Source organism: Eucyclogobius newberryi, unplaced genomic scaffold (assembly GCF_026437365.1).
Source record: "Eucyclogobius newberryi isolate DKJ021-1_F unplaced genomic scaffold, fEucNew1.0.hap1 SCAF_10, whole genome shotgun sequence".
In the NCBI taxonomy this organism is placed as follows: Eukaryota; Metazoa; Chordata; class Actinopteri; order Gobiiformes; family Gobiidae; genus Eucyclogobius; species Eucyclogobius newberryi.
Genome location: NW_027315724.1, coordinates 35,540,760 through 35,563,259, shown reverse-complemented (window position 1 = coordinate 35,563,259; position 22,500 = coordinate 35,540,760). Strand labels below are relative to the sequence as shown.

At 48.2% G+C, this 22,500-nt stretch overlaps 1 protein-coding gene across 1 annotated transcript in view; it reads left to right on the top strand.

The window, feature by feature from the left end:
• The window catches only part of numbl (NUMB like endocytic adaptor protein), a 51,809-nt gene that overhangs the window by 22,365 nt on the left and 6,944 nt on the right, over positions 1-22,500 (top strand). The window contains exons 2-6 of the mRNA XM_072455956.1: positions 14,663-14,828; positions 18,893-18,967; positions 19,652-19,726; positions 20,233-20,373; positions 22,377-22,500. The exon at positions 22,377-22,500 is cut by the window's right edge and continues 87 nt beyond it. Coding sequence (XP_072312057.1) covers positions 14,703-14,828; positions 18,893-18,967; positions 19,652-19,726; positions 20,233-20,373; positions 22,377-22,500 — 541 coding nt within the window. The 5' untranslated portion in view covers positions 14,663-14,702. The remainder of the gene's footprint in view (positions 1-14,662; positions 14,829-18,892; positions 18,968-19,651; positions 19,727-20,232; positions 20,374-22,376) is intronic.

Sequence of the window (22,500 nt, the reverse complement as noted above, 5' to 3'; positions counted from 1 at the left end):
CTCCTCTCGCTCTCACTCCCCCCTCCTCTCTCTCTCCTCCCTCCCTCTCTCTCTCTCTCCCCCTCCTCTCTCTCTCCTCCCTCCCCTCCTCTCGCTCTCCCCCCTCCTCCCTCTCTCCTCCCCTCCTCTCTCTCTCCTCCCCTCCTCTCTCTCTCCTCCCCTCCTCTCTCGTCTCCTCCCCTCCTCCCTCTCTCCTCTCCCTCCTCTCTCATCCTCCTCCCTCCTCTCTCTCTCCTCCCTCCTCTCTCTCGTCTCCCCCTCCTCCTCTCTCCTCCCCTCCTCTCTCTCTCCTCCCTCCCTCTCTCTCTCCTCCCTCTCTCTCTCTCCTCCCCTCCTCCCTCTCTCCTCCCCTCCTCTCTCTCTCCTCCCTCCCTCTCTCTCTCCTCCCCTCCTCTCCTCCTCTCTCTCTCTCTCCTCCCTCCCTCTCATCTCCTCCCCTCCTCCCTCTCTCCTCCCCTCCTCTCTCTCTCCTCCCTCCTCTCTCTCTCCTCCCCTCCTCCCTCTCTCCTCCCCTCCTCTCTCTCTCCTCCTCCCTCTCTCTCTCCTCCCCTCCTCCCTCTCTCCTCCCCTCCTCTTCTCCCTCTCTCTCTCTCTCTCTCCTCCCTCCCTCTCTCCTCCCTCCTCTCTCTCTCCTCCCTCCCTCTCTCTCTCCTCCCCTCCTCTCTCTCTCCTCCCTCCCTCTCTCTCTCCTCCCTCCTCCCTCTCTCCTCCCCTCCTCTCTCTCCTCCCTCCCCTCCTCTCGCTCTCCCCCCTCCTCCCTCTCTCCTCCCCCTCCTCTCTCTCTCCTCCCCTCCTCTCTCTCCTCCCTCCCTCTCTCTCTCCTCCCCTCCTCCCTCTCTCCTCCCCTCCTCTCTCTCTCCTCCCTCCCTCTCTCTCTCCTCCCCTCCTCCCTCTCTCCTCCCCTCCTCTTCTCCCTCTCTCTCTCTCTCTCTCCTCCCTCCCTCTCTCCTCCCCTCCTCTCTCTCTCCTCCCTCCCTCTCTCTCTCCTCCCCTCCTCTCTCTCTCCTCCCTCCCTCTCTCTCTCCTCCCCTCCTCCCTCTCTCCTCCCCTCCTCTCTCTCTCCTCCCTCCCCTCCTCTCGCTCTCCCCCCCTCCTCCCTCTCTCCTCCCCTCCTCTCTCTCTCCTCCCCTCCTCTCTCTCTCCTCCCCTCCTCTCTCTCTCCTCCCCTCCTCCCTCTCTCCTCCCCTCCTCTCTCTCTCCTCCCTCCCTCTCTCTCTCCTCCCCTCCTCCCTCTCTCCTCCCCTCCTCTTCTCCCTCCTCCCTCTCTCCTCCCTCTCTCTCCTCCCCTCCTCTCTCTCTCCTCCCTCCCTCCCTCTCTCTCCTCCCTCCCTCTCTCTCTCTCCTCCCCTCCTCCCTCTCTCCTCCCCTCCTCTCTCTCTCCTCCCCTCCTCCCTCTCTCCTCCCCTCCTCCCTCTCTCCTCCCCTCCTCTCTCTCTCCTCCCTCCCTCTCTCTCCTCCCTCCCTCTCTCTCTCTCCTCCCCTCCTCCCTCTCTCCTCCCCTCCTCTCTCTCTCCTCCCCTCCTCCCTCTCTCCTCCCCTCCTCCCTCTCTCCTCCCCTCCTCTCTCTCTCCTCCCCTCCTCCCTCTCTCCTCCCCTCCTCCCTCTCTCCTCCCCTCCTCTCTCTCTCTCCCTCTCTCTTCCACATAATCGTTCTTCACTTCCATAGTTCGTCGCTGCGTTGGCCTCGTGCTGGTGTTTATCCTCCATCTCAGAGTTAATCCTTTAAGTCGAGGTGTGGCCCCCGCTGCGTCTCTCCCGCCGCGTCTCTCCCGCGTCCCGCTCCGGTGTAACGGTCCCGCTCCCGCGTAACGGTCCCGCGTAACGGTCCCGCCCCCGGGGTAACGGTCCCGGTTCTCGGCCGCTCTCCGCCGCGCTCTCGCGGGCAGCAGAGATGGAGGATGCCGGGGTCTGGTGAGTTCAGACGCGTTTTAACCTTGAAGCGTCGCGCGGCCGAATCTGCGTCGTTCCGTTTTTGTGTTTGTGCGTGAGTCGGATTTGCGCCGTTTAAGCCGAAGAAACAGAGTCATAGTTTATTTAATTATTTATTAAACGACAGACAAAAGCAGTGATGTGCAGGTGAAACAGAAATGGTATAAACTTTGTCCTACATTTGTAAAAGACGTTTTTGTGACTTTTTAAAGGTGAATATTCAGCTGACTTAAAGGTGCACTATGGAACTTTTCTGCCACACTTCAGATTGTACTTACATTTATTCTCTTAGTTTAGACAAAACACTCAAGCGGTAACGAATGATTATTTTCAGTCTGTGGAGGATTGTTTGCTGTCGTCGTTTGGCGGTAAAAGGCGCGAACATGAGATTTTCACCTCGTTTGTCGCTGAAGCTCGTTCTGCTCCAGAATATTTACCACTGATTTGCTTTTTGATCTAAAACAGAAAAATTACACATTTTTGTCTCGTTGTGAAGTAATTGCTGCTCCGTCTGAGTCATAAAACCGAGTCCAGAGAACGATTATTCAACAATTATTCATGCTTAAAGCGCCCCCTGCAGGTCGGACGACTCAGTGAACTACGATGCAGTGAAGATAAATATATATTGAAATTTGCCAAAAAATTATGTTCACAGAATAGCCATTTTTTTACGTTTATTAATTTCACTTCTTGTTTGTGATTGATGACATCACACTAGGAAAACAAATATTTTTTTATTTGACAAATACAAATATATGAGAGCGACTTTATTTTGTTGAATTAATGTTCAGAGAGTCAAAAAAAATAGTTTCTTTGTGTAATTTATGCATAAACTTTGACTGGAACGAGTGTCTCTGGTGTGATGTCACTTCCTGTCATTTTCTATACATTTTTCAAAGTTTTTTCCACAAATACCTGCTCGATTAATGTCAAACTATAATAAAGTACGACAGGTATAAATACACAAAATAAGTCACAATTTTGATCCAGCCACAAAAACAAAATACCTCGACTTAAAGGACAAATATTGTGCATTGTTTGTGTTGTTATCGTCCTTTAAACGTGACCTTGAGTATCTTTAGTTTGGCTTCTCGAGTTTTAGACCTAAAAGAGTTGTGTTTTGGACGAGGAAACTGTATTATAAGAACGTGGTTTGGTCCCGTCTGCGGTGGAGCTCGGTCGGATCGAGATCGCGAGAGTGAAATCACAAAACGTTCAGCGACACAGATTAAAAATGTGCCGGGACCAGGACCCAGCGGGGCCCCGTGTCCACTCGACCTCCGACCTCTGACCTCTGACCTCTGCACAGATTAAGTTTCAGTCGGACGTGTGGAGCAGAGAAAACATTCAGATCCACTTCATGAACTCGTTTCCATCGACTGCGGCGCGAGTCCAGCGATGAAGCAGAAGAATCCAATATTATTGTTTAGATGCATCTGTCACTGGTTTGTTTATGATCGTGAAAAAGACCCGGGGATTATGAGAAAATATGACGCTCGAGAAAAACACAAAATTCACACTTTTCCAGAGTCAATTTGATGGCTTTTTATGAGTCATAAAACCTCTTCTTTTTATACATGGCAATAATTAACTAGTTGCTATTATTATTATTATATTATTTATACATATGTATTATTATTATTTTTAAATAATAAAAAAATATTATTGTTATTATTTATACACATTTATTGATATTATTTATATATATTTATTATTATTTAAATAGTTTTAATTATTATTTTCATTATTATTATTTTTATTATTTGTATTCTTATTATTTTAAAAAATACATTATTATTTTTATTATTATTATTATTATTATTATTATTATTATTATTATTATTTTCCTGTCTTGTTATTTTTAATTTTTAATAAAAAAAAAAAAAAGAAGTAAACCAGTAAATCCTCATTTAAGATCAGTCTTTTGTACAAAACGTGATTAAAAACAGTTTAAAGTGGAATTAAGCTGTTTAAAAGGCTCTGGCCAATCAGATGATCACACTGATTTTAAATGTAACTCGTTTCAATTACAGACAAAATTATATTCAATTACAAGTAAAAGTACAAAGACATGTTACACGTTTAAAAATCTACTCAGAAAAGTAAAAAAAAATACAGTAACGTAAGTATTCGTTATACATACTACTATTGCACCCCCGTCTCAGAGTTCCTAAGTCTTTCCATGTGACAGTGGAACCAGGAACCTTTCCCCTGGAGCTGAAACTCAGACGCTTTTGTCAGTGCGAAAGGACGAGAACGAGAGAAGTGTGAAGAGCGAAGTGTTATAAACGTGTTATAAACGTGTTATGAAGGTGTTTGTGTCACAGCTCGGACTGAAGGATCGTCACAGATATAATACTGAGCTTTAACTCATCTAATATATCATATATAATATCATTCCCTGGTGTGATCTCTAAGGTTCAGTCACTGCAGTTGTGTCGCCAATAAATATGTTACGATTATTGTGAGAGAAACATCACGATGTAACTGAAACCACCTGAAATCCTGTTGTTAGGGCCTGTTGTTAGGGCCTGTTGTTAGGGCCCGTTGTTAGGGCCCGTTGTTAGGGCTCATCATGTCTTTGTCTTTGGGATGATCCAGTTTCTTGACGTGACGAGCGGAGCCACATTCCAGGTCCATGAGAACGACTCATACGATTCTTTCAGTTCTTACGGTTGTATTTGTCGGTTGCTATGGTTTCAGGAGTAAATGAGGTGAAACTGCAGCTTGTGTCGTGTGTTTAGTCCTGGTTTATCAGGTCGTTACTACAGCGACCCCTGATACCAGACCCTGATCTGGTTTAGGAACCCTCCGTGTCGGGGTCAGAGGTCACATTGGCTGACCTGGGTCATGGTCCATAACTCTGTCATCACTGGGCCGATCCACATGAAACGAAAACTGGCACAAAGTTCAACGTCTTCTCTCTCGACACAAACATCAGCCTCAGAAAGAAGAGCCATTATTCACTCCAAAGACGACATCGTTTTGTTTCCTGTCGTTCGTTTGAGGTGAAGACGTTTTCTTTTCGTCGTCAAAATCCTGAGGCGTCCAGATGTTCATGACTCAGACGCTGGACCCGCCCAAAACCGGCTCTGGTCCCGGCTCTGGTCCCGGGTCTGGTCCCGGGTCCGGTCCCGGCTCTGGTCCCGGGTCCGGTCCCGGCTCTGGTCCCGGCTCTGGTCCCGGCTCCGGTCCCGGGTTCGGTCCCGGCTCCGGTCCCGGGTCCGGTCCCGGGTCCGGTCCCGGGTCTGGTCCCGGGTCCGGTCCCGGCTCTGGTCCCGGGTCCGGTCCCGGGTCTGGTCCCGGCTCTGGTCCCGGCTCTGGTCCCGGCTCTGGTCCCGGGTTTGGTCCCGGCTCTGGTCCCGGCTCTGGTCCCGGCTCTGGTCCCGGCTCTGGTCCTGGTCTCGTCCTGGACCTTGTTATGTTGTTGTCCTGGTTCAGTATTGGTGTGGTCCAGGTTTAGTCCAGATCTAATCCTGATTTAGTCCTGGTTTATGCTTCTTGTGTGGTCTTGGTTTGGTTCTGTTCTAGTCCTTGTTCAGTCCTGATCTAATCCAGGTCTTAGTTTCAGGGTTTAGTCCCAGTTTAGCCCTGATGTAGTCTAAATCCTGTTTAGTCCTGGTTTAGTCCTGATTAAATCCAAATGTGGTCCTGCTTGAGTCTCGGTTTAGTCCTGGATTTGTTCTGTTTTTGTTTTGGTTCAGACCCTGGTTCAGACCCTGGTTCAGACCCTGGTTCAGACCCTGGCTCAGACCCTGGCTCAGACCCTGGCTCAGACCCTGGTTCAAACCCTGGCTCAGACCCTGGCTCAGACCCTGGTTCAGACCCTGGTTCAGACCCTGGCTCAGACCCTGGCTCAGACCCTGGCTCAGACCCTGGTTCAAACCCTGGCTCAGACCCTGGCTCAGACCCTGGTTCAAACCCTGGCTCAGACCCTGGCTCAGACCCTGGCTCAGACCCTGGTTCAGACCCTGGTTCAGACCCTGGCTCAGACCCTGGTTCAGACCCTGGTTCAGACCCTGGCTCAGACCCTGGCTCAGACCCTGGTTCAGACCCTGGCTCAGACCCTGGCTCAGACCCTGGTTCAGACCCTGGTTCAGACCCTGGCTCAGACCCTGGCTCAGACCCTGGCTCAGACCCTGGTTCAGACCCTGGCTCAGACCCTGGTTCAGACCCTGGTTCAGACCCTGGCTCAGACCCTGGCTCAGACCCTGGTTCAGACCCTGGCTCAGACCCTGGCTCAGACCCTGGTTCAGACCCTGGTTCAGACCCTGGCTCAGACCCTGGCTCAGACCCTGGCTCAGACCCTGGTTCAGACCCTGGCTCAGACCCTGGTTCAGACCCTGGTTTGCGCCTCTTTCTTTGCGTTGCCTGTGGGTGATTTATGGGTTGTTGTGCTCCTCGGCCACGCCCTTTGCTCTTCTGGCATCTGTTTCGCGTTAGCCGTTTGTTTGGCGTTAGCTTGAGCGCCAGATGTGTGTCACTGGGCGTGTGAGGTCACAGCTGCACTGCCCCGATGCATGCTGGGTAAAAAAACAGCTGGAGTTCATCACAGACACTTGAAGGTCCGGCCGCTCCTCGCATGTCCAGTCAGACCCGCCCCGATCGGTCAGACCCGCCCCGATCCCGGCCCAGACCCGGGACCAGACCTAAAGCGTAGGATTCCTAGTTTTGGTGATGGCAGATCTGTGGACCTGCTTTATGGTCCATAACTCTGTCATTATTGGGCGATCCACATGAAACGAAAACTGGCACAAAGTTCAACGTCTTCTCTCTCGTCACAAACAAACAAAAGTCACATTTTCTTTTCCACGGCCTCGGAAAAGCAGAGCCATTATTCACAACTCCAGTTAAACGACTTTAAGAAGATTAATGTGACGAGTTTGTGGAGCCAAAACCAAACTAATAATGACGAGGACAAACATTTGTGAATGTCCCACAGAGTTAGACATCATCAGGAAAAGGACAGAACGAACACAAGCTTCTGGGGAATGACTGGGACGAGACAAACGGAGCATTTTCCCTTTCGTCCCTTTTGTCCTCCTGCTGTTCCCACACATGACTCTCTCGCTCTCTCTCCCTCTCTCTCCCTCTCTCTCTCTCTCTCTCTCTCTCTCTCTCTCTCTCTCTCTCTCTCTCTCTCTCTCTCTCTCCCTCCTTCTCTCTCACAGCTGTTCTGACCCAGGATCAGTCACTCTCTAAATACAGTCGCCTGAAGTGTCTCTGTCCCGGAAACGTCGCCCCCTCTGACAGGAACAGAGCGGCGCAAAGGGCTTATGTCGTAGTACTAGTGTCGGTGCTAGTATATAAAGTAGTACTAGTGTCGGTGGTAGTATATAAAGTAGTACTAGTGTCGGTGGTAGTATATAAAGTAGTACTAGTGTCGGTGGTAGTATATAAAGTAGTACTAGTGTCGGTGGTAGTATATAAAGTAGTACTAGTGTCGGTGGTAGTATATAAAGTAGTACTAGTGTCGGTGGTAGTATATAAAGTAGTACTAGTGTCGGTGGTAGTATATAAAGTAGTACTAGTGTCGGTGGTAGTATATAAAGTAGTACTAGTGTCGGTGGTAGTGCTGGATGAGCGAGACGCAGGAGGAACATGGAGAGTTACTGTGTGTGTTGTTTGTTTGGGACGGGAGCGCGAAGAGGACAGAATGGGTGAGACATTGAAATGACTTTTTGAAGTTGTGACTTTAACATTTTGGCTAAAGCGTAAATGTAAACGTGGTGTGAATGAAGCAGCATTTTTGCGACTCTTTAATTATGCTAACTACGTCTGTTATTTTATATTCCAGAGCGTGTTTTGTAAATGTTTTGTTCATTCAGAAAAGAGTTTATTGTGTCAGAGGCATAAAGACAATATTATTATTTAATCATAATTGTTTCATTTGTAACATTTCTCACTTCATAATGTGTTGTCTCTGACAGAACATTATAGATTATAACAAATGTTCTCATGGATCCACTGTTTGTGATTATTATTACTATTATTACTATTATTACTATTATTACTATTATTATTATTAGGCCCGAGCGCCACAAGCTGGCGAGAGGCCTATTAATCTCGTAAGGCCGTGCGAAGCACGGCTGCGAAAGTGCGCACGTAGTGCGCACGAAATCGAGCGCGAAGCGCTCGCCCACTTCCAAACACTCACTAACGCACTCCTTCACTCATGCACGCGCCGTGCATACTAATTAGTAGTAGGAAAATGGAACATTACCGTTGTAAACGGGCGAAGCCCGTGCAAAAGTGCGCACTAAACGAGCACTTTACATTGAGATGTAAATCCCCATATAAAGCACTCATTTGCGCTAAGTAGCTCACGAATACATTCCCCATCTCTTGCATGTTCCGTGCATATAAGCATGTAATGCAAAAAATGAACATTATTACTGTATAGAGGGCCAAAAACACAAAGTGGGCGGAGCCCACTCAAAATTAACGAAAGTGACCAGGGACCCACACCATGAGGTAGGAAAGCGCGAGCGCTTTCCGAAAATGTATAGTTTATGATATTTGGAAAATGGGAAACATTGTTTTCGCATCGGAATATTATTAGGCCCGAGCCCCAGCAGGGCGGAGGGCCTATTGCTCCCGCGTTGCAACTGCGCCCGCATGTTTGGTGCCCCGTCGCCCCTGGCAAGTACAGTGAACTAGCCCATGCCGAAGGCATGGATCATGCATACTTACTCCTGCTATGACAGAAATAGTCAACAATTTGTGAATGGGCGTAGCCCATTCACAAATTGTTGACAACAGCAGCGCAAAGCGCTGCATTCCTCCAAAAACCCTCCTGGCATCGTGGGCCATGCTTGTATCTGCTCAAATCAATGGAAGTCTATGGGGAGTGGGCGGGGCATCCCGACGGAATGGGGAGTGATGAGCGCGTAAGCGCTCGTAATGATGATTCCACCCCATGGCGGCATGGGGAAGGCTTAGAGCTTTCAAACGATGTATAATTTGTTGTTATAGTGGAAACGGCTATATTGTTTTTGCTAAAAATATTATTATTTTTATTATTTTTCTTGTTCTTCTTCAGCGCTTTGAGCTCTAATTTGACCCCCTGAACATGCTCAAAAACTCACCAAACTTTACCCAAAATTCAAAATCGGCGAAAAATTTTGTTTTTTCTGGGCCATTTTTTTTCGTTAAAAAATGGCGCGACAGCGCCACCGACAAAAGTCAAAATACATTGCGCCTATGGGAGACGCCCCGAGGTCAACTTTGTCGTAGAGCTACGAAATTCGGAACACGCATTCCTCTTGTGAGGACAAAAAACAAATATTATTGTGGCCACGCCCCCAGAATTACCCTATGCCCGCCATCTTCCTTTGAAAATGAAAACACGCTGTGTTAGCCATTTTGTTCACGTCAAACTTTGACGAACTCCTCCTAGGGCGTTTTGCCCACCGACTTCAAAATCGGCGGACGTCCTCTTGACAAGTGGGGCATCTAAAGTTATCCAATTTTTTGAGATACCTTTTACGGTCTGTGTGCGGCGCAGCCGCAAAGTTGGACAACTTATTTTGGGATATTGCAGATCTAAAAATTGTTCCCATTTGATCAAAACAAGTCCGATTAGGACCAAATTTGAATCAGTTGTTCAACTTTCTAGTTTGGACCAGTTTATGATGACAAAATTGAAATGGGCGCGATAGCGCCCCCTACAGAGTGACCTTTAAATTAACATTGAAGGTCAAAAATTAGTTTTACCAAAATTTTCTAAACTTTACCCAAAATTCTATTTTGGCGTCGCGATCAAAAAAGCCAATCAGACAAATGCCTTAATTTTTACGGCGTAGTCGTAGCGATGACATAAACCTCCCATGTTATCCCTATGGGAAAACCGCTAAATCTCTCGAATATCCACATTTTTATGTTTCACACTTTAACGAACTCCTCCTAGTGCGTTTTGCCCACCGACCTCAAAATCGGTGTACGTCCTCTAGACAAGTGGGGCATCTAAAGTTATCCAAATTTTAAGGATAGCTTTTACGGTCTCTGTGCGACGGAGCCGCAAACGTTTCCCAGAATTCTGACTATTTGGCCTTCAGAGTGGCCTATAAACAATAGAGTTTTTCCAAATGACATGATATTTTGAACAAAATTCTAATTTGCCATCCTGATCACAAAAGTATGAGAGCCAAAGTCATATTTTGTACGGCGTAACCGTAGCGATGACAGAAACATCCCATGTTATCATTATGGGAAAATCATAGAATTGCTCAAATCACCACATTTTTACGCTTCACACTTTAACGAACTCCTCCTAGGGCGATTGTCCGATCAAGTTCATATTTGGAGAATATCATCTACACAAGCGGGGCATCAAAACTTATCCATATTTTGATTCTAAGTGCTACGGTCTCTGTGTGGCGGACCCGCAAAAATATGTCAGAAATGGGAAAACAGCGAAATCTCTGAAATGTTCACATTTACGCTTCACACTTTAATGAACTCCTCTGTGGGCAATAGCTCGATCAAGCTCATATTTGGGGAAAATCATCTACACAAGCGGGGCATCAAAACTTATCCATATTTTTATTCCAAGTGCTACGGTCTCTGTGCGGCGGCGCAGCAAATTTGACTGACACTTGTGTTCATTTGCACTGGATTGGCCATGTCCAATGTGTCGCCGTCTGTCAAGTTCTTTTTTAATTCAACACAATAAGGGCACCATCTTTATCAAGTCAAAAGCGCAGAGTCGGAAGGCCGGCGGCCCGCGAGGGCCGTTGGATGCCGCTTGCGGCTTTAATTCTTTCTTCTTCTTCTTCTTCTTCTTCTCGGGACCAACCCCCCTATTTTTCACCCAGTGAACATTGACGAAAAGTCACAAAAATTTGCACACCTCTAAAAATCGTGCCTCTCTACATTCTGGCTATTTCCCTTTTCTAAAATAAAAAAAATTGGCGCGTCAGCGCCCCCAAATGTACCAAAAATGCATTGAGAGATGGGAAATGACCCAAAAAAAATCTGATCGTAGAATCATGAAATTTGGCGCAGAGGTAGATGGTGACAAGAGAAGTAAAAAATATTATTACGGCAACGCCGTCCGCCCAACCAAATGTCGGCCATATTGCTTCAAAAATGGCTAAACATGACTTCGGAGTTTTTCCAAACGTCGTACTTTTACGAACTCCTCCCAGGGCGTTGGCCCTAAAAAGCTGAAATTTGGTGAAAATGCTACTGAGGAGTGGGACATCAAAAGTTATTCAAATTACATTGATACCTCTCACGGTCTCTGTGCGGCGAAGCCGCAAACTGTAGCAAGAATTTCAGAAATCTCCCAAATTTAACATTTCTGCCGTTTGCGCAGATAAAGTCCTACAGATTTTATATGGAGGTTAAATATTTAGTTTTGCGAAATTATATGAAATTTGACACACAACTCAATTTTGGCATCCCCATCAAAAAAGTCAATGAGACCCATGTCATAATTGTTATGGCTTTGCCAACAATGACCGAAACCTCCCATGTTATTCCAATGGGGAAATCGCCAGAACATGTTTACACTTTAGACTTTCACAAACTCCTCTTAGGGCGTTAGACATATTAACCTGAAATTTGGTGGGACTCATCTTCAGGGGTGGACCATCAAAAGTTATCCACATTTTATTCAAAGAGTCACGGTGTCTGTGCGGCAAAGCCGCACATTTTGCCAAGAATTCAAAATAAAATTGCTTTTTGATGGTAAAACAAAGGGGAGAAGATGTGACAGCGTCACAGATTCAGCAGTAGGCGTAATAAAAGGACGATTGGGGCGCGTTAGCGCCCCCTCCTCTTGCGGCGTGGCGGCGGCGTAGCGAGGGCCGATCATTGCCGCTTGCGGCTATATTTATTATTATTATTATTATTATTATTACTATTATTATTAGGCCCGAGCGCCACAAGCTGGCGAGAGGCCTATTAGTCCCGAAGCACGGCTGCAAAAGTGCGCACGTAGTGCACATGAAATCGAGCGCGAAGCGCTCGCCCACTTCCAAACACTCACTAACGCACTCCTCTACTCAGACACGCCCCGTGCATACTAATTAGTAGTAGGAAAATGGAACATTATCGTTGTAAACGGGCAAAGCCCGTGCAAAAGTGCGCACTAAACGAGCACTTTACATTGCAAGGTCGTCATCCCCATATAAAGCACTCATTTGTGCTAAGTAGCTCACGAATACGTTCCATCTCTTACATGTTCCGTGCATATAAGCATGTAATGCAAAAATTGAACATTATTACTGTTTAGAGGGCCAAAAACACAAAGTGAGCGGAGCCCACTCAAAATTAACGAAAGTACCCGTCAGTGACCAGGGACCCACACCATGACACCGAAAATGTATAGTTTACGATATTTGAAAAATGGGAAACATTGTTTTTACATCGGAATATTATTCTTTCTTCTTCTTCTCGGGACCAACCCCCCTATTCTTCACCCAGTGAACATTGACGAAAAGTCACAAAAATTTGCACACCTCTAAAAATCGTGCCTCTCTACATTCTGGCTATCTCCCTTTTCTAAAATTTTATAAATTGGCGCGTCAGCGCCCCCAAATGTACCAAAAATGCATTGAGAGACAGGAAATGACCCCAAAAAAAATCTGATTGTAGAATCATGAAATTTGGCGCAGAGGTAGATGGCGACAACAGAAGTAAAAAATATTATTACGGCAACGCCGTCCGCCCAACCAAATGTCGGCCATATTGGTTCAAAAATGGCTAAGCATGACTCGGGAGATTTTCCAAATGTCATACTTTTACGAACTCCTCCCAGGGCGTTGGCCCTAAAAAGCTGAAATTTGGTGAAAATGCTACTGAGGAGTGGGACATCAAAAGTTATTCAAATTACATTGATACCTCTCACGGTCTCTGTGCGGCGAAGCCGCAAACTGTAGCAAGAATTTCAGAAATCTCCCAAATTTAACATTTCTGCCGTTTGCGCAGATAAAGTCCGAATTGCGTCAAATTAGAATCAGTTGTTAAACTCTTTGCCCTTAACCTACTTGAAGTGAAATAAATTAATTTGGCGCCACAGCGCCCCCTACAGATTTTATATGGAGGTTAAATGTTAAGTTTTACGAAATTTTACGAAATTTGACACACAACTCAATTTTGGCCCCATCAAAAAAGTCAATGAGACCCATGTCATAATTGTTACGGCTTTGCCAACAATGACTGAAACCTGCCATGTTATTCCAATGGGGAAATTGCCAGAACATGCTTATACTAACCCTAACCCTATACTTTCACGAACTCCTACAAGGGCGTTGGCCCTATTAACCTGAAATTTGGTGGGACTCATCTTCAGGGGTAAAAGTTATACACATTTTTATTCAAAGAGTCACGGTCTCTGTGCGGCGAAGCCGCACATTTTGCCAAGAATTCAAAATAAAATAGCTTTTTGATGGTAAAACAAAGGGTGGAATCAGCAGTAGATGTAATAAAAGGACAATTGGGCCGCGTTAGCGCCCCCTCCTCTTGCGGCGTGGCGGCGGCGTGGCGAGGGCCGATCATTGCCGCTTGCGGCTATATTTATTACTATTATTTTTATTCTTATTCTTATTGGCTCGAGCCATGGAATGGAATTCATTGTTCTCGCCATGTTTCTTCTTCTTATTATTATTCATGGTTTTTTGCCTCAACTCTGGCATTTTTGACCCCCTGAACATTGATGAATGTCACACATGGGGACATAGGTCACACATGGGGTCATAGGTCACACATGGGGTCATAGGTCACACATGGGGACATAGGTCACACATGGAGACATAGGTCACACATGGGGTCATAGGTCACACATGGGGTCATAGGTCACACATGGGGACATAGGTCACACATGGGGACATAGGTCACACATGGGGTCATAGGTCACACATGGGGACATAGGTCACACATGGGGACATAGGTCACACATGGGGTCATAGGTCACACATGGAGACATAGGTCACACATGGGGTCATAGGTCACACATGGGGTCATAGGTCACACATGGGGTCATAGGTCACATATGGGGTCATAGGTCACACATGGGGTCATAGGTCACACATGGGGACATAGGTCACACATGGGGTCATAGGTCACACATGGGGACATAGGTCACACATGGGGTCATAGGTCACACATGGGGTCATAGGTCACACATGGGGACATAGGTCACACATGGGGACATAGGTCACACATGGGGTCATAGGTCACACATAGACGCCATCGGCTCGGCCCGAACTCCAATAAAATGGATGTTGTGAGAACGCCCGTCGTAACAGTGGCGACTAGAGCGAGTAAAACACACCTGCTCTATGATCTGATGAGCTGATATGCTCTATCATCGCTCTATGATAAACAGGAAGTCAGCCATGTCGAAAAATAAAGCCTGAAGAATCAAGCGTAAAGACCAGCTCCAGTTCATCAATTTAATCGGCTCAAAGTCATTTCTTTAAGTGTCAGCTGGATTTAAACGTCTCAGTGTGTATTTTTTACTGTTTTAATCGTGTCGCTTGTTTAGAAAAAACATGTCTTAAATTGTGCGGTGGAACCAGAGCGTCTGGAGGGGACGTTCCTTTGAGACGTCAGTCACAGGCTCAGACTTGGACCAGCATCAGCCGCTCTCAGACTTTAGCACATTCAAATAAACCTCAAACACAAGAGGAAGTGTGTTTCACAAAAACACTCTTATTCAAACGTACTTGGGGCTTTAATGTTTCCTTTACAATGACCTAGAATAAAGTTCATGTGTTTGTTGCAGTAGCAGCAGCAGCAGCGTGGGGGCGCCGCTGAGCCCCGACATGAACAAACTGCGTCAGAGCCTGAGGAGGAAGAAGCCCATGTACGTCCCAGAGGCCAGTCGCCCGCACCAATGGCAGGCGGACGAGGAGGCGGTGAGGCGGGGCAAGTGCAACTTCAACGTGCGGGTGAGTGTCAGCGCCACGGCAACCACAGTAACTAACGCCACGGCAACCACAGTAACTAACGCCACGGCAACCGCAGTAACTAACGCCACGGCAACAGCAGTAACTAACGCCACGGCAACCACAGTATCCAACGCCACGGCAACAGCAGTATCCAACACCACGGCAACCACAGTATCCAACGCCACGGCAACAGCAGTATCCAACACCACGGCAACCACAGTATCCAACGCCACGGCAACCGCAGTAACTAACGCCACGGCAACCACAGTATCCAACGCCACGGCAACAGCAGTATCCAACACCACGGCAACCACAGTATCCAACGCCACGGCAACAGCAGTATCCAACACCACGGCAACCACAGTAACTAACGCCACGGCAACCGCAGTAACTAACGCCACGGCAACCACAGTAACTAACGCCACGGCAACCGCAGTAACTAACGCCACGGCAACAGCAGTAACTAACGCCACGGCAACCACAGTATCCAACACCACGGCAACCACAGTATCCAACGCCATGGCAACCACAGTAACTAACGCCACGGCAACCGCAGTAACTAACGCCACGGCAACCACAGTAACTAACGCCACGGCAACCGCAGTAACTAACGCCACGGCAACAGCAGTAACTAACGCCACGGCAACCACAGTAACTAACGCCACGGCAACCGCAGTAACTAACGCCACGGCAACCACAGTAACTAACGCCACGGCAACCGCAGTAACTAACGCCACGGCAACCGCAGTAACTAACGCCACGGCAACCGCAGTAACTAACGCCACGGCAACCACAGTAACTAACGCCACGGCAACCACAGTAACTAACGCCACGGCAACCGCAGTAACTAACGCCACGGCAACAGCAGTAACTAACGCCACGGCAACCACAGTATCCAACGCCACGGCAACAGCAGTATCCAACACCACGGCAACCACAGTATCCAACGCCACGGCAACAGCAGTATCCAACACCACGGCAACCACAGTATCCAACGCCACGGCAACCACAGTATCCAACGCCACGGCAACCACAGTATCCAACGCCACGGCAACCACAGTATCCAACGCCACGGCAACCACAGTAGCTAACGCCACGGCAACCACAGTATCCAACGCCACGGCAACCACAGTAACTAACGCCACGGCAACCACAGTAACTAACGCCACGGCAACCACAGTATCCAACGCCACGGCAACCACAGTATCCAACGCCACGGCAACCACAGTAACTAACGCCACGGCAACCACAGTATCCAACGCCACGGCAACCACAGTAACTAACGCCACGGCAACCACAGTATCCAACGCCACGGCAACCACAGTAGCTAACGCCACGGCAACCACAGTATCCAACGCCACGGCAACCACAGTATCCAACGCCACGGCAACCACAGTATCCAACGCCACGGCAACCACAGTAACTAACGCCACGGCAACCACAGTAACTAACGCCACGGCAACCACAGTAACTAACGCCACGGCAACCACAGTATCCAACGCCACGGCAACCACAGTATCCAACGCCACGGCAACCACAGTATCCAACGCCACGGCAACCACAGTATCCAACGCCACGGCAACAGCAGTATCCAACACCACGGCAACCACAGTATCCAACGCCACGGCAACCACAGTATCCAACGCCACGGCAACCACAGTATCCAACGCCACGGCAACCACAGTAGCTAACGCCACGGCAACCACAGTATCCAACGCCACGGCAACCACAGTAACTAACGCCACGGCAACCACAGTAACTAACGCCACGGCAACCACAGTATCCAACGCCACGGCAACCACAGTATCCAACGCCACGGCAACCACAGTAACTAACGCCACGGCAACCACAGTATCCAACGCCACGGCAACCACAGTAACTAACGCCACGGCAACCACAGTATCCAACGCCACGGCAACCACAGTAGCTAACGCCACGGCAACCACAGTATCCAACGCCACGGCAACCACAGTATCCAACGCCACGGCAACCACAGTATCCAACGCCACGGCAACCACAGTAACTAACGCCACGGCAACCACAGTAACTAACGCCACGGCAACCACAGTAACTAACGCCACGGCAACCACAGTATCCAACGCCACGGCAACCACAGTATCCAACGCCACGGCAACCACAGTAACTAACGCCACGGCAACCACAGTAACTAACGCCACGGCAACCGCAGTAACTAACGCCACGGCAACAGCAGTATCCAACGCCACGGCAACCACAGTAACTAACGCCACGGCAACCACAGTATCCAACGCCACGGCAACCACAGTAGCTAACGCCACGGCAACCACAGTATCCAACGCCACGGCAACCACAGTAACTAACGCCACGGCAACCACAGTAACTAACGCCACGGCAACCACAGTATCCAACGCCACGGCAACCACAGTATCCAACGCCACGGCAACCACAGTAACTAACGCCACGGCAACCACAGTATCCAACGCCACGGCAACCACAGTATCCAACGCCACGGCAACCACAGTATCCAACGCCACGGCAACCACAGTATCCAACGCCACGGCAACCACAGTAACTAACGCCACGGCAACCACAGTAACTAACGCCACGGCAACCACAGTATCCAACGCCACGGCAACCACAGTATCCAACGCCACGGCAACCACAGTAACTAACGCCACGGCAACCACAGTAACTAACGCCACGGCAACCACAGTAACTAACGCCACGGCAACCACAGTATCCAACGCCACGGCAACCACAGTATCCAACGCCACGGCAACCACAGTAACTAACGCCACGGCAACCACAGTAACTAACGCCACGGCAACCACAGTAACTAACGCCACGGCAACCACAGTATCCAACGCCACGGCAACCACAGTATCCAACGCCACGGCAACCACAGGGCGACTTCTAGTCCCAGTTTAGTCCTGGTTTGTCGAGCATGTTTCTGCCAAAAGGATCCATCCGATTCCCTCGTGACCTTGTGACCTCATGACCTTGTGACCTCATGACCTTGTGACCTCGTGACCTGGTCCAAAATCGACACGTTCCAAATGAATCGCAGTCTTATTTCTGAACCGTTCCTCGTCCTGATTGAAGCCATGTCTCACGGTCACGTGGCTCCTGCAGCGGCTCCTGGTCCATGTCCCTCTTGACTCTTGGTCCAGATCGAAGGTTCTGGGACGAGACTCTGTCCTCATTAAAACCACTAACGACAAGTCCTTCCCGAGCTCGTTAGAAACACACTTCTACATCCTATGGACTAAACCAGGTCTAAACCAGGACTAAACCAGGTCTAAACCAGGTCTAAACCAGGACTAAACCAGGACTAAACCAGGACTAAACCAGGACTAAACCAGGACTAAACCAGGACTAAACCAGGACTAAACCAGGACTAAACCAGGTCTAAACCAGGTCTAAACCAGGTCTAAACCAGGACTAAACCAGGACTAAACCAGATCTAAACCAGGTCTAAACCAGGTCTAAACCAGGACTAAACCAGGACTTAACCAGGTCTAAACCAGGACTAAACCAGGACTAAACCAGGTCTAAACCAGGACTAAACCAGGTCTAAACCAGGACTAAACCAGGACTAAACCAGGACTAAACCAGGTCTAAACCAGGACTAAACCAGGACTAAACCAGATCTAAACCAGGACTAAACCAGGACTAAACCAGGACTAAACCAGATCTAAACCAGATCTAAACCAGGACTAAACCAGGACTAAACCAGGACTAAACCAGATCTAAACCAGGACTAAACCAGGACTAAACCAGGTCTAAACCAGGACTAAACCAGGTCTAAACCAGGACTAAACCAGGACTAAACCAGGTCTAAACCAGGTCTAAACTAGGACTAAACCAGATCTAAACCAGGTCCAAACCAGGTCTAAACCAGGACTAAACCAAACGATGACTAGTCAAGACTGGCGAAGGCTTCTAAACATGTATTAATTATGAAAATCAATAATACATTTTGACATTTAGTGGACGAGTCATGGTTAATAAGTCTGAATGTACTGAACCTGCAGATGCTGAAGTACTTGTAGTAGTCTTGGTAGTAATTGTATGTGTGTGTGCAGTACCTGGGCCTGGTGGAGGTGGAGGAGTCCAGGGGGATGCACGTGTGCGAAGAGGCCGTGAAGAAACTCAAAGCTGTGAGTATCTCTCCACACAAAGAAATATATAAATAAAGAAAATACTGCAGCAGAATCTGGACAAAACAACTGCAGTCGGCACAAAGAAGTGCAGGCGCTGTGGAAACATGCTCAAAGTACACGTATACTGCAGAAAGTACTCTGTGTCCTGGTCACAAACACAGCTGCAGACGTGTTTATGAGACGTGAGTCCACCAGCTTGTCTGCTGTTCTTAAGACCCTAAAGTATTTCAGACTCTAATCACCGTCACGACAGCTGTGTGTTTACGTTAGCATGTCGGGGCAAGCTAGCTTTTGTTTAGTCCTATTTATGAACACTGAATAAAGCAGGATTTGAAACTGTGTTATTCAGTTCTCTAAAGCTTTAGTCACTCACTTTCTGTTTAAATTTCAGGTACAATTTCAGTCGATTGATATTTTTACCAACAGAATTAGACATATTTTTGGAATTTGACACCGAAATGTTGGAATGATATGAATTCAGTTTCAAGTCTTGCTTTCAGATTCATTTAAATTATATCATATTCAATTTCAGTTTCAAGTTAAGGCAGAAGAGCGCAAGTTTAAAAGAGAAGAACTCTCAAGTGTAAATCCTCAGAATAACATTAGAATTATACTGAAGATACAGTAAATGTGTTCTTCGTCTGTTCGTCTGTTTGAACTTTCTTTCCTCTGTTTTCTCAGAGCGGGAAGAAAACAGTGAAGGCCGTGCTCTGGGTCTCTGCAGACGGACTCCGAGTGGTCGACGAAAAAACCAAGGTGAGCACCATGCAGCTGTTCAGAGCACACAGGACCATACAGCTCTTCAGAACATCCAGGACCATGCAGCTGTTCAAAGCAGACTCACAGCAAGCACAGGACCATGCAGCTGAACGGAGCACGCAGGACCATGCAGCTGATAGGAGCACACCGGACCATGCAGCTGTTCAAAGCAGATGCACAGCAAACACCGGACCATGCAGCCGTTCGGAATGTACATGACCATACAGCTGCCCAGCACATACATGACCAGCACATACATGACCATGCAGCTGTTCAGATTCCGAACCTGATCTTCACAGCTTCTTCTTCTTCTTCTTCTTCTTCTTCTTCTTCTTCTTCTTCTTCTTCTTCTTCTTCTTCTTCTTCTTCTTCTTCTGCAGGACCTGATCTTTACAGTTTCTTCTTCTTCTTCTGCAGGACCTGATCTTTACAGTTTCTTCTTCTTCTTCTTCTTCTTCTGCAGGACCTGATCTTTACAGTTTCTTCTTCTTCTTCTTCTGCAGGACCTGATCGTGGACCAGACCATCGAGAAGGTCTCATTCTGTGCTCCCGACAGGAACTACGACAAAGCCTTCTCTTACATCTGCAGAGACGGGACCACGAGGAGGTGGATGTGTCACTGCTTCATGGCCGTCAAAGACTCGGTCAGAACAAACATCTTTCTTCTGATGATCTTTCCACACATTTATGTCGAACAAAACGTGACTAAACCTCAAAGATCTCTGCGTCTCGTCTCAATAATACGTTAAACGACTTGAAAACGGTGACGTGAAACGCTCTGGCTCCGGTTTTATCTGGAGCAGAACGAGTCCCAGGTCTGACGCTGAGGGATTAACCAGGTCTGGATCTGGATTAGGACCGGATTAGACCAGGACTCGGCTCATCTCCTCATCTCTGTCTCTGACTCTGGGCAAAGCTTCAGAGGAACACGAGGGTGTGACCCATGTGGGCGTGTCACGGCCGAGAGCAGCCAATGAGAGCGGCCGATGAGAGCAGCCAATGAGAGAAGACGATGAGAGCGGCCGATGAGAGCGGCCGATGAGAGCAGCCAATGAGAGCAGCCGATGAGAGCAGCCGATGAGAGCGGCCGATGAGAGCAGCCAATGAGAGCAGCCGATGAGAGCGGCCAATGAGAGCAGCCAATGAGAGCAGCCAATGAGAGCAGCCAATGAGAGCAGCCGATGAGAGCGGCCAATGAGAGCAGCCAATGAGAGCAGCCGATGAGAGCGGCCGATGAGAGCGGCCAATGAGAGAAGACGATGAGAGCAGCCGATGAGAGCAGCCAATGAGAGCGGCCGATGAGAGCAGCCAATGAGAGCAGCCGATGAGAGCAGCCAATGAGAGCAGCCAATGAGAGAAGACGATGAGAGCAGCCGATGAGAGCAGCCAATGAGAGCGGCCGATGAGAGCAGCCAATGAGAGCAGCCGATGAGAGCAGCCAATGAGAGCAGCCAATGAGAGCGGCCGATGAGAGCGGCCGATGAGAGCAGCCAATGAGAGAAGACGATGAGAGCAGCCAATGAGAGCGGCCGATGAGAGCAGCCAATGAGAGCAGCCAATGAGAGCAGCCAATGAGAGCAGCCGATGAGAGCAGCCAATGAGAGCGGCCGATGAGAGCAGCCAATGAGAGCAGCCAATGAGAGAAGACGATGAGAGCAGCCGATGAGAGCAGCCAATGAGAGCGGCCGATGAGAGCAGCCAATGAGAGCGGCCGATGAGAGCAGCCAATGAGAGAAGACGATGAGAGCAGCCAATGAGAGCGGCCGATGAGAGCAGCCAATGAGAGCAGCCAATGAGAGAAGACGATGAGAGCAGCCGATGAGAGCAGCCAATGAGAGCGGCCGATGAGAGCAGCCAATGAGAGCGGCCGATGAGAGCAGCCAATGAGAGCAGCCAATGAGAGCGGCCGATGAGAGCGGCCGATGAGAGCAGCCAATGAGAGAAGACGATGAGAGCAGCCAATGAGAGCGGCCGATGAGAGCAGCCAATGAGAGCAGCCAATGAGAGCAGCCAATGAGAGCAGCCGATGAGAGCAGCCAATGAGAGCGGCCGATGAGAGCAGCCAATGAGAGCAGCCAATGAGAGAAGACGATGAGAGCAGCCGATGAGAGCAGCCGATGAGAGCAGCCAATGAGAGCAGCCGATGAGAGCAGCCAATGAGAGAAGACGATGAGAGCAGCCAATTTTAGGGAAATCAGTGGAAATGTGTAAAAAAATATTATATGTATACACAATGAAAAATAATAAAAATAATAATGGAGGAAAAGTCTAGTGGAACATTTGTATAAAATGTGTGAACAAATCTGAAACATTTGAAGGAAAACGTTTTGAAAATATGTAGAAAGTTTAAAAACAATTGGTGGGAAATTGTAGGGAAATTAATGAAAAAAATTAGAAAATGGTTGGAAAATTTGTAATAGTAATAAAAATAATGATAATAATGATAATAACTGTGAAAAAAGAAATGTGAGGAAAAAAGAAATCGGCTAAAATTTTGGAAATGTTCGAGAATTCAGAGTAATGTTTGTGTAAAATGTGATGGAAGTTTTGCAATAAAAGAGTCAAACGTGTGTAAAATGTGTAAAACATTTGGAGGACTGACTGTTGTCTGTTGTTGTTGTCTGTTGTTGTTGTGGTCTGTTGTCAGGGAGAGCGTCTGAGTCACGCCGTCGGCTGTGCGTTCGCGGCGTGTCTGGAGCGTAAACAGCGGCGGGAAAAGGAGTGCGGCGTCACGGCCTCGTTCGACGCCTCCAGGACGTCGTTCGTGCGCG